This window comes from Lonchura striata, chromosome 32 (genome assembly GCF_050655825.1).
Source record: "Lonchura striata isolate lonStrDom1 chromosome 32, ASM5065582v1, whole genome shotgun sequence".
NCBI lineage: Eukaryota > Metazoa > Chordata > Aves > Passeriformes > Estrildidae > Lonchura > Lonchura striata.
Window position 1 is genome coordinate 6,908,317 of NC_140734.1, and position 14,590 is coordinate 6,922,906.

A 14,590-nucleotide genomic window follows, 5' to 3' on the forward strand; every position below is an offset into this window, starting at 1 on the left:
TCTCTGGGCACCGCGCTCGCTTTGAGTTCTGCGCATGCGCGGCTTCTTAATTATGCAAACCACGCCTCTCTACGGGCACCGCGCTCCGCGCCGCGCTCGCTTTGAGTTCTACGCATGCGCAACATCCCAGTTATTTATACAAACCACGCCCCTCTCTGGGCACCGCGCTCCCCGCCGCGCTCGCTTTGAGTTCTACGCATGCGCAACGTCCTAATTATGCAAACCACGCCCCCTCCGGGTTATCCCCCGTTGCTCGTGGCTCATTCCTAATTTCCCCCAATCCCAAATTTCCTCCCCCAAATCCCAAATTTCCTCCCCCATTCCCAAATTTCCCCCAATCCCAAATTTCCCCCCCAAAATGCCAAATTTCTTCCCCCAAATGCCAAATTTCCTCCCCCATTCCCAAATTTCCCCCAATCCCAAATTTCCAGCCGCGTTCCCAAATGCGAACCACGCCCCTCTTATTTTTTTTAGTCTTATTTGGCTTCTACGCACGCGCGCGGCGGTCATTATGCAAATCGAGCCATCGCCCCGCCCTTATTGTGCATTATGTGCGTCCGCAGGGCGCTCATTATGTGAGCCACGCCCCCTCTATTAGTTTGGCACCCTGCGTTTGGTGCTCATTATGCAAGCCACGCCCCCTCTATTAGTTTGGCACCCTGCCTTTGGTGCTCATTATGCAAGCCACGCCCCCTCATTCCCTAGTACGGCACCCCGCGTTTGCGCGCGGAACTCATTATGCAAGCCACGCCCCCTCCCACCTAGCATGGCACCCTGTTTGGCGCTCATTATGCAAGCCACGCCCCCTCACCTAACATGGCACCCTGCGTTTGCGCGCGGAGCTCATTATGCAAACCACGCCCCCGCTTTTACTTTGCTTTGTCCGCATGCGCAAATCCCTCATTATTCAAACCCCGCCCCCCACGTTCATATTTGGCCGCTCAGGCGCGCGCCCGCGCTCATTATGCAAACCACGCCCCCTCCCTGCTTTTACTTCGCTTTGTCCGCATGCTCAAAACCCTCATTATCCAAGCCCCGCCCCCCCACGCCCATATTTGGCCGCTCACGCGCGCGCTCATTATGCAAACCACGCCCCCTCCGCGCCCGCATTTGGCGCGCGGGGCTCATTATGCAAGCCCCGCCTCCCCTTCAAGCCACGCCCACTTCCGGTCCTGGCCCTGAGGCGGCTCCGTCGCTTTTATTGGGGGGGAGGGGGCGGGAAAAGAAACCGGGAAGGGGCAAAAAATGGGGAAAAAGGGGGAAAAAGCGGGAAAAGGCGGGAAAAGGCGGGAAGGGCGGGAGAGCCCCGGCCGCGCGCTCAGGCCCCGTAGACGCTCTCGTCGCTGTAGGCGATGTAAAGGAAGAAATCCTCCTCGTGGTGCTCCTGAGGGGGGAAAACCGGGAATTGAGGGGTTAAACACCGGGAATTGAGGGGTTAGACACCGGGAATTGAGGGGTTAAAAACAGGGAATTGAGGGGTTAAACACCGGGAAGTGAGGGGTTAAACACCGGGAATTGAGGGGTTAAAAACAGGGAAATCAGGGGTTAGACACCCGGGAATTGAGGGGTTAAAAACAGGGAATTGAGGGGTTAAAAACCCGGAATTGAGGGGTTAAACACCGGGAATTGAGGGGTTAAAAACCCGGGAATTGAGGGGTTAAACACCGGGAATTGAGGGGTTAAAAACCCGGGAATTGAGGGGTTAAACACCGGGAATTGAGGGGTTAAAAACAGGGAATTGAGGGGTTAGACACCGGGAATTGAGGGGTTAAAAACAGGGAATTGAGGGGTTAAAAACCCGGGAATTGAGGGGTTAAACACCGGGAATTGAGGGGTTAGACACCGGGAATTGAGGGGTTAAAAACCCGGGAATTGAGGGGTTAAAAACAGGGAATTGAGAGGTTAAACACCGGGAATTGAGGGGTTAAACACCGGGAATTCATGGGATAAAAATCGGGAATTCAAAATATTTGGGAATATTTGGGGTTTTCCCGGATTTTGGGGCTTTTTCCTGGGATTTTTAATGCCCCATTCCCAAATTTTCTCCCCCAAATTTCCCCCAAATCCCAAATTTCCCCCCAGTTTTTGTTCCCATTATCCCATTTTTTGGGGGGGGGATGCTCCCAGGTTTTTTTGGGGTGATCCGGGGATTTTTGGGGATAATTTTGGGATTTTTGGGGAGATTTCGGGGCTGTTTTGAGGAGATTTTGGGGAGGTTTTAGGGAATTTTTGGGGATAATTTTTGGGAGGTTTTCAGAGAAGTTTTGGGCTTTTTGGGGAATTTTTGGGAATTTTGGGGTCGTTTGGGGGAGGTTCTTGGGGAAATATTGGGGATTTTTGGGAAGGTTTTTGGGGATATTTTTGGGGTTGTTTTGGGCATTTTTTGGGGCTGTTTTGGGCAGGTTTTGGGGATATTTGGGGCAGGTTTTCGGGATTTTTTTGGGGCTGTTTTGGGCATTTTTTGGGGTATTTTGGGGCTGTTTCGGGGATATTTTTGGAGTTGTTTTTGGGGCTGTTTGGAGGAGGTTATGAGGATTTTTGGGGAGGTTTTGTGGATATTTTGGGGAGGTTTTTGGGGATGTTTTGGGGCTGTTTTGGGAATATTTTGGGGAGGTTTTTAGGGGTTATTTTTGGGGTTGTTTTGGGCAGGTTTTGGGGATATTTTTGGGGAGGTTTTGGGAATATTTTTGGGGCTGTTTTGGGGATATTTTGGGACTGTTTTGGGCAGGTTTTGGGGATATTTTGGGGCTGTTCTGGGAATATTTTTGGGGATATTTTGGGGCTGTTTTGGGCAGGGTTTGGGGATATTTTTGGGGAGGTTTTGGGGAGGTTTTTAGGGTTATTTTTGGGGCTGGTTTGGGGATATTTTGGGGCTGTTTTTGGGCTATTTTTGGGACTCTTTTGGGGATATTTTGGGCAGGTTTTGGAGATATTTTTGGGGCTGTTTTGGGGATATTTTGGGGCTGTTTTGGGCAGGTTTTGGGGATATTTTTGGGGATTTTTTGGGGTGTTTTTGGGGTTGTTTTGGGGAGGTTTTGGGGCTGTTTTGGGGAGGTTTTGGGGGATATTTTGGGGCTGTTTTGGGCAGGTTTTGGGGATATTTTTGGGGCCGTTTTGGGGATATTTTGGACAGGTTTTGGAGATATTTTTGGGGCTGTTTTGGGGATTTTTTGGGGTGTTTTTGGGGTTGTTTGGGGAGGTTTCGGGGCTCTGGGACCTGGTAGAGCTGGCCCATGGTGGCGCTGGTGGGGGGGATGACGTTGTTGACGAAGAAGAAGAGCGCGTCCTCGGCCCGCAGGTGGATCCGCTTCCGGATCAGGAAATAGAACTGCCCCACTGAAAGCACCAAAAACACCCAAAATCACCCCAAAATCAGGGAGAAAAACAAAAAAAAACCAGAAAAATCGACCCAAAAACACCCAAAATCGACCCAAAATCTGAGCCGAGCGTCCTCGGCCCGCAGGTGGATCCGCTTCCGGATCAGGAAATAGAACTAAAAACACTGAAAGCACCAAAAACACCCAAAATCGCCCCAAAATCAGGGAGAAAATTGAAAATAAAATAGAAAAATCAGCTCACTAATAAAAAAAAACAGAGAAAACCCCAAAAACGGCCGAAAAACACCCCAAAATCAACCATAAAAAGCCCAAAATCAGCCTTAAAAACCCCCAAATCAACCCAAAAACCTCCAAAATCAACCATAAACACCCCAAAATCTGCCCAAGAATCCCAAAATCTACCAAAAGCCCCCAAACTCAGTCCTAAAAACCCCAAAATCAACCCCAAAGCCCCAAAAATCAATTGAAAAACTGCAAAAAAAAATTCTCCAAAAAAACACCAAATTCCACCCCAAAACCCCCAAAAATCTACCAGAAAAACTCTAAATCACCCCAAAAAAACTGAGAAAATTTGGGAAAAACCCCAAAAATGCTCCAAAAAAACCAAAAAGCCAAAAAATTCCTCAAAAAACCCCAAAATCCCCCAAAACCCCAAAATTAAAAAAAAAAATCCCTCCAAAAGTTCCCAAAATTGTCCAAAACCCCAAAAAATCCACCTAAAACACTCCAAATCACCCCAAAAAACCCAGAAAATTGAGAAGAAACACCAAAAACTCCTCAAAAGACCCCAAAATTCCCAAAAAAAACCCCAAAAATTCCCAAAAAACTCAAAACAAATTCCCAAAAAAAACCCACCAAAATCCACCAAAAAAAAGAAAACACAAAAACCCCAAAAAATTCCCGAAACCAAACCCCAAAATTCCCATAAAAAACGCCAAAATTCCCCGTAAAAACCTCCAAATTGCCCCAAAAAATCGAAAAAAATGGGAAAAAAAACCCAAAAAAATTCCAAAATAAAGCCCCAAAATTTCCAAAAAAAGCCCCAAAAATTCCCAAATTCCCCCAAATTCCCCAAATTCCCCAAAATTCCTGCCCCACCTGTGAGGTCGGAGGGCACCAGGTATTTCTTCTTGTCCAGGTCCCCGATCCGGGCCTTGGGCGCCTTCTCCACGATCACCTGGGGGAAAATTGGGAAAATCCCTTAGATTTTGGGGGAAAACAAAAAGAACTTGTGAAGTAAAATTTTCCTTCACTTTGGGGAAAAAATCCTGGATTTTGTGGGGGAGAAATTTCCTTAAGTTTGGGGGACAAAAATTGGATTTTGAGGAATAAAATTTGGATTTTTGAGTCCCAATCTGCTCGGATTTTCGGGGAATAAAACTCCCAGAGTTGTGGGTACAAAATTTCTTGGATTTTAGGGGGAAAAAAATGTGAATTTAGGGGGAAACTTCCCTGAATTTGAGGAAAATCCCCATGAATTTGGGAAAAAAAATCCCCGAATTTGTGGGGGAAAATCTTCCCAAGTTTGGGGAAGAAATCCTGGGAATTTGGGGAAAATCCTTCTGGATTTGGGGAAAATCCCTTAAATTTGAGGAAAACCTCCTGAATTTTAAGCAAGAAAACCTCCAAAATTGAGGGAAACCCCAAAGGGACACGAAAATGTAAGAACTTTGGGGTTCCCGGATGGAATTTTGGGGCTTTTGGGTGGAATTTTGGGGTTCTCGGGGAGGATTTTGGGGTTCTGGGAGGGAATTCTGAGGCTCCCAGGCTGAATTTTGGGGTTCTCTGATGGTATTTTGGGGTTCCAGGGGGGATTTTGGGGTTCCCGGATGGAATTTTGGGATTCTTGGATGGAATTTTGGCATTCCTGGATGGAATTTTGGGGTTCTTGGGTGGAATTTTGGGGTTCCTGGATGGAATTTTTGGATTCTTGGGTAGAATTTTGGGGTTCAGATTGGAATTTTGGGGTTCCTGGATGGAATTTTTGGATTCTTGGGTAGAATTTTGGGGTTCCCAGATGGAATTTTGGGATTCTCGGTTGGAAGTTTGGGATCCTGGTTGGAATTCGGCGGTTCCCGGGGTGAATTTTGGGGTTCCCTGTGGGAATTTTGGAGTTCCGGGTGCAATTTTGGGGTTCCTGGTGGGAATTTCTGGTCTCCCGGACGGGATTTTTGGGGTTCCCTGCTTGATTTTTGGGGTTCTCGGTGGAATTTTGGGATTCCCAGGAAGGATTTTTGGCGTTCCCGGGTGGGAATTCCGGGGTTCCCGAAGTGAATTTTGGGGTTCCCGGTGGATTTCCGGGGTTCCCGGTGGGAATTTCGGAGCTCCCGGTGGGAATTTGGGGATTCTCTGTGGGAATTCCGGGGCTCCCGGTGGATTTCCGGGGTTCCCGGTGGGAATTTCGGGGCTCCCGGTGGATTTCCGGGGCTCCCGAAGTGAATTTTGGGGTTCCCGAAGTGAATTTCGGGGCTCCCGGTGGATTTCCGGGGCTCCCTGAGGCGCGGCCTCACCGGCACTCGGTCCGGGTACTTCTTGCGGATCTTCTCCCCCTCGCAGCGCCGCTTCTCGAACGGGTGCTCCTCCTTGTACAGGAACTTCATGGCCGGGCCGGACCGGGCCGGGACCGGGACCGGGACCGGGACCGGGACCGGAGCGTCGGGAGCGCGCAGGGATACGGGCCCGCCCCGCCTGCGCCGACGGCGTACGGCGCGCCAACGGCGTAAGGAGCGCCCCTTGAGGGAAACGGAGCGGCGCTGCGCAAACGGCGTAAGGGAACGGGGGAGCGCCCTCAGAGCTACGGAAACAGCGGAAGGAAAGCGGGACTGCCCTCAGCGCTGCGCAAATGGCGTACGGGAATGGGAAATGCCCTCAGAGCTACGGAAACAGCGTAAGGAAAGCGGGAGTGCCCTCAGCGCTGCGCAAATGGCGTACGGGAATGGGAAGTGCCCTCAGAGCTACGGAAACAGCGTAAGGAAAGCGGGAGTGCCCTCAGCGCTGCGCAAATGGCGTACGGGAATGGGAAGTGCCCTCAGCGCTGCGCAAATGGCGTACGGGAATGGGACGCGCCCTCAGGGCTACGTAAATGGCGTACGGGAATGGGAAGTGCCCTCAGCGCTGCGCAAATGGCGTACGGGAATGGGAAGTGCCCTCAGCGCTGCGCAAATGGCGTACGGGAATGGGAAGTGCCCTCAGCGCTGCGTAAATGGCGTACGGGACTCGCCCTCAGCGCAACGACTCTTCCAGTTCGTTCCAGTTAGTCCCAGTTCCTTCCTAAGGCTTCCCAGGCCTTTCCCAGTTCAGCCCAGTTCCCTCCCAGCTGCTCGGAGCGGCCACGCCGGCGCCCAGGGCGCTGCGCAGACGGCGTAAGGGCGCAGCCCACAGCGCTGCGCGAACTGCGTGCGGCTCATCGCGGTCCATCCCAGTTCCTCCCAGTCCGGCCCAGTCCCTTCCGAAGGGATCCCGGAGCTGCCCGGGCTCCTCCCGGTGCCGGTAGCGGGGAGGGGTCCCGGGCAGGCCCCGGGGCGGCCCCGGGCGGAGGCGCGGAAGGATCCGGGCGGTGCTGCGGCCCTCACGTGACTGACGTCATGTGACTGACGTCACGGCGCGCGGGGAGCGTCACGTGGCAGGCGGGGAAATAAACACGGGGCGCGGGAGCGAAAAGGGGCGGGGCCAAGGCGGGGCGGGCGGAACCATTGGGGGAGGAACGGGGGGGGGGGAGCCGGGCGAGTCCATCCCAGTCCCATTCCCAGTGCTCCCAGTCCATCCCAGTCTATTCCCAGTGCTCCCAGTCCCTCCCAGTCCATCCCAGTGCTCCCAGTCCATCCCAGTAACCCCCAGTTCATCCCAGTCCATCCCAGTCCTATTCCCAGTGCTCCCAGTTCATCCCAGCCCCATTCCCAGTGCTCCCAGTCCATTCCAGTCCCATTCCCAGTGCTCCCAGTTCATCCCAGTAACCCCCAGTTCATCCCAGTCCATCCCAGTCCCATTCCCAGTGCTCCCAGTTCATCCCAGTCCCATTCCCAGCGCTCCCAGTTCATCCCAGCCCCATTTCCAGTTCATCCCAGTTCCCTCCCAGTCCATCCCAGTGCTCCCAGTCCATCCCAGTAACCCCCAGTTCATCCCAGTCCATCCCAGTCCCATTCCCAGTGCTCCCAGTTCATCCCAGTCCTATTCCCAGTGCTCCCAGTTCATCCCAGCCCCATTCCCAGTGCTCCCAGTCCATTCCAGTCCCATTCCCAGTGCTCCCAGTTCATCCCAGTAACCCCCAGTTCATCCCAGTCCATCCCAGTCCCATTCCCAGTGTTCCCAGTTCATCCCAGTAACCCCCAGTTCATCCCAGTCCATCCCAGTCCCATTCCCAGTGTTCCCAGTCCATCCCAGTAACCCCCAGTTCATCCCAGTCCATCCCAGTCCCATTCCCAGTGCTCCCAGTTCATCCCAGTAACCCCCAGTTCATCCCAGTCCATCCCAGTCCCACTCCCAGTGCTCCCAGTTCATCCCAGTCCCATTCCCAGTGCTCCCAGTTCATCCCAGTAACCCCCAGTTCATCCCAGTCCCATTCCCAGTGCTCCCAGTTCATCCCAGTTCCATCCAAAGCCCTCCCAGTTCCTTCCCACTTCATCCCAGCCCCATTTCCAGTTCATCCCAGTAACCCCCAGTCCCTCCCAGTTTCTCCCAGTTCATTCCCAGTGCTCCCAGTCCCTCCCAGTTACCTTCCAGTTCATCCCAGTTCCATTCCCAGTACTCCCAGTCCCTCCCAGTTCATTCCCAGTCCCATTTCCAGTGCTCCCAGTTTATCCCAGCTCCTCCCAGTTCATTCCCAGTCCCTCCCAGTTCATTCCCAGTCCCTCCCAGTCCAGTCACAAACGAGTCCCAAAAGCTCTAATTTTGGGAAAATCCAAATTTTTCTTTTTTCTCCCCCTCCCCCAAAACCTGGGCAAAAATTCCCGAATGTGACCCCAAATTCCCAATTGGGACCCCCCCAAAAAAAAAATTCGGGATCCCTTCCCCCCACCCAAAACAAATTTGGGAATTCCCGGGAAATTTGGGAATCCCCCACCCAAAAATTGGGAATTCCCGGGAAATTTGATCCGTCCCCAAAATTCGGGAATTTGGGGTCTCACCCCAAGGAATTTTGGGGCCCCCTGGGGTTTTTGGGACCTCATGGAATTTGGGATCCCCCCCCAAAACTGGGGAATTTTGCCCCCCCCAGGAATTTGGGACCCCCCAAATTTGGGGAATTACTCCCTCCCAGGGTTTTGGGATCCCCCAAATTTGGGAATTTTCCCCCCCAGGAATTTGGGACCCCCCAGATTTGGGGAATTCCCCCCTCCCAGGGTTTTGGGATCCCCCAAATTTGGGAATTTTCCCCCCCAGGAATTTGGGACCCCCCAGATTTGGGAATTTCCCCCCCCAGTCCCTCAGGCCGCCCGTCCCAGTAAAACCAGTGGCACCAGTAAGGGGTTGAGGGGGGGGCACGGGGGGGGCTCGGGGCTCCGGGGCGGCTCTCGGGGGGCGCTCAGGGACCCCCAAAGGCGCCGCAGCCGCCGCCGGAGCCCCCCCAGCGCTCCCAGTGCTCCCAGTTCGGCCGGCAGCGCTCCCAGTAAGGCCAGAACCACAGCGGCCTCTGCGGGGGGGGAAACGGGGTCAGCACCCCCAAAATGGGAATGGAACTCCCCCAAAATGGGAATGGGAACCCCCAAAATGGGAATGGGAACCCCCAAAATGGGAATGGAACATTCCAGTTTGGGATGGGGAACCCCAAAATGGGAATGGAACCCCCAAAATGGGAATGGAACCCCCCCAAAATGGGAATGGAACATTCCAGTTTGGGACTGGGAACCCCAAAATGGGAATGGAACATTCCAGTTTGAACTGGGACCCCCAAAATGGGAATAGAACCCCCAAAATGGGAATGGAACCCCCAAAATGGGACTGGGAACCCCAAAATGGGAAGGGAACCCCAAAATGGGAATGGAACCCCCCCAAAATGGGAATGGAACATTCCAGTTTGGGACTGGGAACCCCAAAATGGGAATGGGAACCCGAAAATGGGAATGGAACCCACCCAAAATGGGAATGGGAACCCCAAAATGGGAATGGGAACCCCAAAATGGGAATGGGAACCCCAAAATGGGAATGGAACATTCCAGTTTGGGACAGGGAACCCCAAAATGGGAATGGGAACCCGAAAATGGGAATGGAACCCACCCAAAATGGGAATGGAACCCCCAAAATGGGAATGGAACCCCAAAATGGGAATGGAACCCCTAAATGGGAATGGAACCCCTAAATGGGAATGGAACCCCAAAATGGGAATGGAACCCCCCAAAATGGGACTGGGAACCCCCAAAATGGGAATGGAACATTCCATTTTGGACTGGGACCCCCAAAATGGGAATGGAACCCCCCCAAAATGGGAATGGAACATTCCAGTTTGAACTGGGAACCCCAAAATGGGAATGGAACCTCCCAGTTTGGCACTGGGAACCCCAAAATGGGAATGGGAACCCCAAAATGGGAATGGAACCCCCAAAATGGGAATGGAACATTCCAGTTTGGCACTGGGAACCCCAAAATGGGAATGGGAACCCCAAATTTTACTCCTCCCCCACATCACCCCCCCCCCCCCCCCAAATTTTTGGGACCTCCCCCCCCCCCTTAAAATTTGGAACCTCCCAAAATTTTGGGATTTCTCCCCAGAATTTTTGGAATTTCCCCCCTAAATTTTGGGTCCCTCCCAATTCTGCCCTCTCCTCACCCCGAAATTTTTGGGGACACCCCCCTCAATTCCCACCCCCTTCTCCCTTAAAAAATTTTCCCCCAATTTTTGGGATTTCCCCCTGTGATTTTTGTTCTCCCAAATTTTTGGGATTTCCCTCCCCTCACATTTTTGGGGACCCCCCCAAATTTTGGGGTCCCCCCCAACTCACCTGCGGGGGGCAGGGGGGGCCCCTCTCCCCCTGTGCTGATCCGCGCCAGGAATTCGTAAATCTTCCCAAAATCCACCTCAAAACCCCCCCGGATTTGGGGCGACCCGGAATTTTGGGGGGTCTCCACCTCCGGGGGGGTCTCCGAATTTTGGGGTGACCCCAAATTTGGGGGGGTCCCCAAATTTTGGGGGGGTCTGGAGCAGGCGAGGGTCAGGGGCTCGGTGGCCGCCAGCGTCAGCACCTGGGGGGGATTTTTTGGGGGGAGGTTTTTTTGGGGGCAATTTTTTTTTATTTTGGGGGGTTTCACCCCAAATTTGGGGTGGGGGGATTTGGGGGATCCCCCCCTGAACCCCAAAATCCCCCCCCGGACCCCCTCACCTGGGAGAAGGCGGCTCTGGGGGGTCCCTCCAGGGCTCCTCCCACGAGGGTCTCAGCCAGGTCCTGCCACACCTGGGGAGCCAAAAATCGGGGTGGGAACCCCCAAATCGGACAAAAATCCCCAAAATCAGCCCCAAAAATCCCCAAAATCAGCCCCAAAAATCCCCCAAATCAGCCCCAAAAATCCCCAAAATCACCCCAAAAATCCCAAAATCGGTCCTAGGACCGTAGAAATTGGGGTGGGAACCCCAAAATCAGCCCCAAAAATCCCCAAATCGGTCCCAAAAATCCCCAAATCGGTCCTAGAACACCCAAATCCGGGGTGGGAACCCCAAAATCAGCCAAAAATCCCCAAAATCAGCCCAAAAAATCCCCAAATCGGTCCTAGGACCGTAGAAATTGGGGTGGGAACCCCAAAATAGGCCAAAAATCCTCAAAATCAGCCCCAAAAATCCCCAAATCGGTCCAAGGACCCCAAATCTGGGGTGGGAACCCCAAAATCGGCCAAAAATCCCCAAAATCAGCCCCAAAAATCCCCAAATCGGTCCATGGACCCCAAATCTGGGGTGGGAACCCCAAAATCGGCCAAAAATCCCCAAAATCAGCCCCAAAAATCCCCAAATCAGCCCCAAAAATCCCCAAAATCAGCCCAAAAAATCCCCAAATCGGTCCTAGAACCCCAAATCCGGGGTGGGAACCCCAAAATCAGCCAAAAATCCCCAAAATCAGCCCCAAAAATCCCCAAATCAGCCCCAAAAATCCCCAAATCGGTCCTAGTACCGTAGAAATCGGGCTGGGAACCCTAAAATAGGCCAAAAATCCCCAAAATCAGCCCCCAAAATCCCCAAAATCAGCCCCAAAAATCCCCAAATCGGTCCTAGAACCCCAAATCCGGGGTGGGAACCCCAAAATCAGCCAAAAATCCCCAAAATCAGCCCAAAAAATCCCCAAATCGGTCCTAGGACCGTAGAAATCAGGCTGGGAACCCCAAAATAGGCCAAAAATCCCCAAAATCAGCCCAAAAAAATCCCCAAATAAGCCCTGGAACCCCAAAAATCGACACTGGAACCCCAAGATCAGCAAAAAAACCCCAAATCTGGGTTTGGAACCCCAAAAATCACCCAAGGAACTCCAAAAACAGCCAAAACTCCCCAAAAATTGGGTTGGGAACCCCAAAATTCTGGTTGGGAAGCCCAAAAATCAGCCAAGGAACCCCAAAATCATCCAAAAAACCCCCAAAATTCCCAAATTCCCAACTCAGGACCCCCCAAACTCCCCCAAATCCCCCCAAACCTGGATGGGGGCGCGGTTCTGGCGCTGGAATTGCAGAAAGTTCCAAAATTTGGGGTTCAGAACCCCCAAAATCCCCCAAAATTCCCCAAAAATTTCCCAAAATCCCCCCAAAATTCCCCAAACCTGGATGGGGGCGCGGATCCGGCGCTGGAATTGCAGAAAGTTCCGGAATTTGGAGCTCAGGACCCCCAAAACCCACCAAAAATCCACCCAAAAATTGCCCAAAATTCCAAAAACTCCCCACATTTCCCAAAATTCCCTCCCAAACCTGGATGGGGGCGCGGATCCGGCGCTGGAATTGCAGAAAGTTCCGGAATTTGGAGCTCAGCGCCTCCCGGGCCGCCCGGCCCCGCAGCCGCACCAGCAGCGCCCGGATCTGCCAAAATTTGGGGCAAATTCGGCGATTTTGGGGCTCCCCAAAATCTTGGGGGGGGGTGGGAAGCCCTGGGGACCCCAAAGTTTTGGGGGTTTTCCTTAAAATTCCGCCAGAAATCCAGAAATTATTTGGGAATTCCCACCCTTGTAAAATTCTGCACCTCAGGAGCAAAAAATTTTGGGGAAATTTGGGAATTTTGGGGTCCCTGAGGGCAAATTTGGGGTCTCTGAGGGGGGAATTTTGGGGTCCCTGAAGGGAATTTTGGGGGTTTCTGAGAGGGAATTTTGGGGACCTTGAGATGAAAATTTGGGAAACCCTGAGTGGGAATTTTGGGAGTCCCTGAGGAGAATTTTGGGGTCTTTGAAATGAAAATTTGGGAAACCCCGAGGGGAAAATTTGGAATTCCTTGAGGGGAGAATTTTGGGGGTCCCTGAGGTGGAAATTTGGGAATCCCTGAGGGGAATTTTGGGGTGCCTGACAGGAATTTTGGGAATCCCTGAGGGCAGAATTTGTAGGTCTTTGAGGGGAATTTTGGGGGTCCCTGAGTGGGAATTTTGGGGTCTTTGAGGGGAAAATTTGGGAATTCCTGAGGGGGGAATTTGGGAATCCCTGAGGGGAATTTTGGGGGTCGCTGAGGGGGAAATTTGGGAATCCCTGACTGGGAATTTTGGGGTCTTTGAAGGGAAAATTTGGGAATCCCTGAGAGCAGAATTTGGGGATCTTTGAGGGGAATTTTGGGGTCTTTGAGGGGGGAATTTGGGGATCCTTGAGGGTGGAATTTGGGGTTTTATGACAGGAATTTTGGGGATCCCTGAGAGAAATTTGGGAATCCTTGAGGGCGGAATTTGGGGGTCCCTGAGTGGGAACTTTGGGGGTCTCTGAGGGGAATTTTGGGGTCCCTGAGAGGAAATTTGGGATCTCTGACGGGAATTTTGGGGGTTCCTGAGGGGGAAATTTGGGAGTCCCTGAAAGGGAAATTTTGGGGTTCTGAGAGGAAATTCTGGGGGTCCCTGAGGGGAGAATTTTGGGGTCTATGATGAGAATTTTGGGGATCCCTGAGGGAGAAATTTGGGAATCCCTGTGGGGGGAATTTTGGGGTTTCTGAGGGGGGAAATTTGGGGATCCCTGAGGGGGGAATTTGGGGGTCAATGATGAGAATTTTGGGGCTCCCTGAGGGGAAAATTTAGGGATTTCTGAAGGGAAATTTGGGGGTTTCTGAGTGGGAATTTTGGGGGTCCCTGAGGGGGGAATTTGCAGATCCCTGAGGGCGGAATTTGGGGGCTTCTAAGAGAAAATGTTGGGCTTTTTGAGGGAGGAATTTGGAGATCCCTGAGGGCAAAATTCGGGGGTTTCTGAGTGGGAATTTTGGGGTCTTTGAGGGCGGAATTTGGGGGTCCCTTAGGATGGAATTTGGGGGTTTCTAATAGAAAATTTTGGGGTTTTTGAGGGAGGAATTCGGGGTTCTATGACGAGAATTTTGGGGTCTTTGAGGGGGGAATTTGCAGATCCCTGAGGGCGGAATTTGGGGGTTTCTAGAGAAAATTTTGGGGTCTTTGAGGGGGAAATTTGGAGGTCCCTGAGGGCGAAATTCGGGGTTTTCTGAGTGGGAATTTTGGGGGTCCCTGAGGGTGGAATTTGGGGGTTTCTAAGAGAAAATTTTGGGCTTTTTGAGGGAGGAATTTGGAGATCCCCGAGGGCAAAATTCGGGGTTCTATGACGCGAATTTGGGGCTCCCCGGCTCTCCTGCGACCACCCCTCCATCCCTCCCTCCCCACCTCCTCCTCGCTCCTGCGGGGCAGCCGCTCCCTCAGCGCCGCCGGCAGCCGCTGCTCGGGGAGGCCGCGCAGCGCCTCGTCCCTCAGCGCCCTCAGCAGCTGCCGCTTCTCCCGCAGCCCCCACGGGCCCCGCTGCGGCCGCTCGGGGCTGGCCGAGAGCCTGGCGAAGCGCGCCGGGATCAGGCGGAGCCGCCGCGGCGGTTTCATGGCGGCGGCGGCGCCTCCCTCATGGCGATGGCGGCGGCGGCTCCCTCAGGGCGCCGAAATGGCGGCGGCGCCTCCTCGGCGCGCGGCTCGTGACGTCACCGCGCGGCGGCGGCTCCTCGGCGCGCGGCTCGTGACGTCACCACGCGGCGGCGAAACCTCCTCGGCGCGCGGCTCGTGACGTCACCGCGCGGCGGCGAAACCTCCTCGGCGCGCGGCTCCCTCAGGGCGCCAAAATGGCGGCGGCGCCTCCGCGGCGCGCGGCTCGTGACGTCACCGCGCGGCGGCGGCAGC

At 53.4% G+C, this 14,590-nt stretch overlaps 2 protein-coding genes across 4 annotated transcripts; both read right to left on the reverse strand.

Annotated features, from left to right (window-relative positions):
- Positions 1-1,164: 1,164 nt before the first annotated feature.
- GABARAP (GABA type A receptor-associated protein) lies at positions 1,165-6,043 on the reverse strand. Its single transcript, XM_021551100.4, has 4 exons — positions 5,849-6,043; positions 4,437-4,515; positions 3,218-3,336; positions 1,165-1,384 (listed from the first exon to the last, which is right to left on the reverse strand). The coding sequence occupies exons 1-4, from the start codon at positions 5,936-5,938 to the stop codon at positions 1,319-1,321; spliced, it is 354 nt and encodes a 117-aa protein (XP_021406775.1). The 5' UTR covers positions 5,939-6,043; the 3' UTR covers positions 1,165-1,318.
- A 2,180-nt stretch (positions 6,044-8,223) lies between these two features.
- On the reverse strand, positions 8,224-14,530 carry SNAPC2 (small nuclear RNA activating complex polypeptide 2). 3 transcript variants are annotated; one of them, XM_085564287.1, is made up of 6 exons: positions 14,093-14,530; positions 12,210-12,317; positions 10,649-10,720; positions 10,271-10,511; positions 8,697-8,964; positions 8,224-8,573 (listed from the first exon to the last, which is right to left on the reverse strand). In XM_085564287.1, the coding sequence occupies exons 1-5, from the start codon at positions 14,297-14,299 to the stop codon at positions 8,759-8,761; spliced, it is 834 nt and encodes a 277-aa protein (XP_085420413.1). In that variant the 5' UTR covers positions 14,300-14,530; the 3' UTR covers positions 8,224-8,573; positions 8,697-8,758. The 3 variants fall into 3 exon arrangements, with proteins under 3 accessions (XP_085420413.1, XP_085420414.1, XP_085420415.1); XM_085564288.1 differs by lacking the exon at positions 12,210-12,317 and having other exon boundaries at positions 14,093-14,442; XM_085564289.1 differs by lacking the exons at positions 8,224-8,573; positions 10,271-10,511 and having other exon boundaries at positions 8,700-8,964; positions 14,093-14,416.
- Positions 14,531-14,590: the final 60 nt, after the last annotated feature.

What these genes read in the sequence shown, in the direction of transcription:
- GABARAP (XM_021551100.4), bottom strand. Translation starts at nt 5,938, where the DNA reads ATGAAGTTCCTGTACAAGGAGGAGCACCCGTTCGAGAAGCGGCGCTGC. An exon ending in GGTGCCCTCCGACCTCACAG is followed by an intron (nt 3,337 to 4,436) that starts GTGGGGCAGGAA and finishes TGGTGCTTTCAG; the next exon opens with TGGGGCAGTTCTATTTCCTG. An exon ending in CCATGGGCCAGCTCTACCAG is followed by an intron (nt 1,385 to 3,217) that starts GTCCCAGAGCCC and finishes TTCCCCCCTCAG; the next exon opens with GAGCACCACGAGGAGGATTT.
- SNAPC2 (XM_085564287.1), bottom strand. Translation starts at nt 14,299, where the DNA reads ATGAAACCGCCGCGGCGGCTCCGCCTGATCCCGGCGCGCTTCGCCAGG. An exon ending in CCCGCAGGAGCGAGGAGGAG is followed by an intron (nt 12,318 to 14,092) that starts GTGGGGAGGGAG and finishes AAATTTTGGCAG; the next exon opens with ATCCGGGCGCTGCTGGTGCG. An exon ending in CCAGAGCCGCCTTCTCCCAG is followed by an intron (nt 10,512 to 10,648) that starts GTGAGGGGGTCC and finishes AATCCCCCCCAG; the next exon opens with GTGCTGACGCTGGCGGCCAC.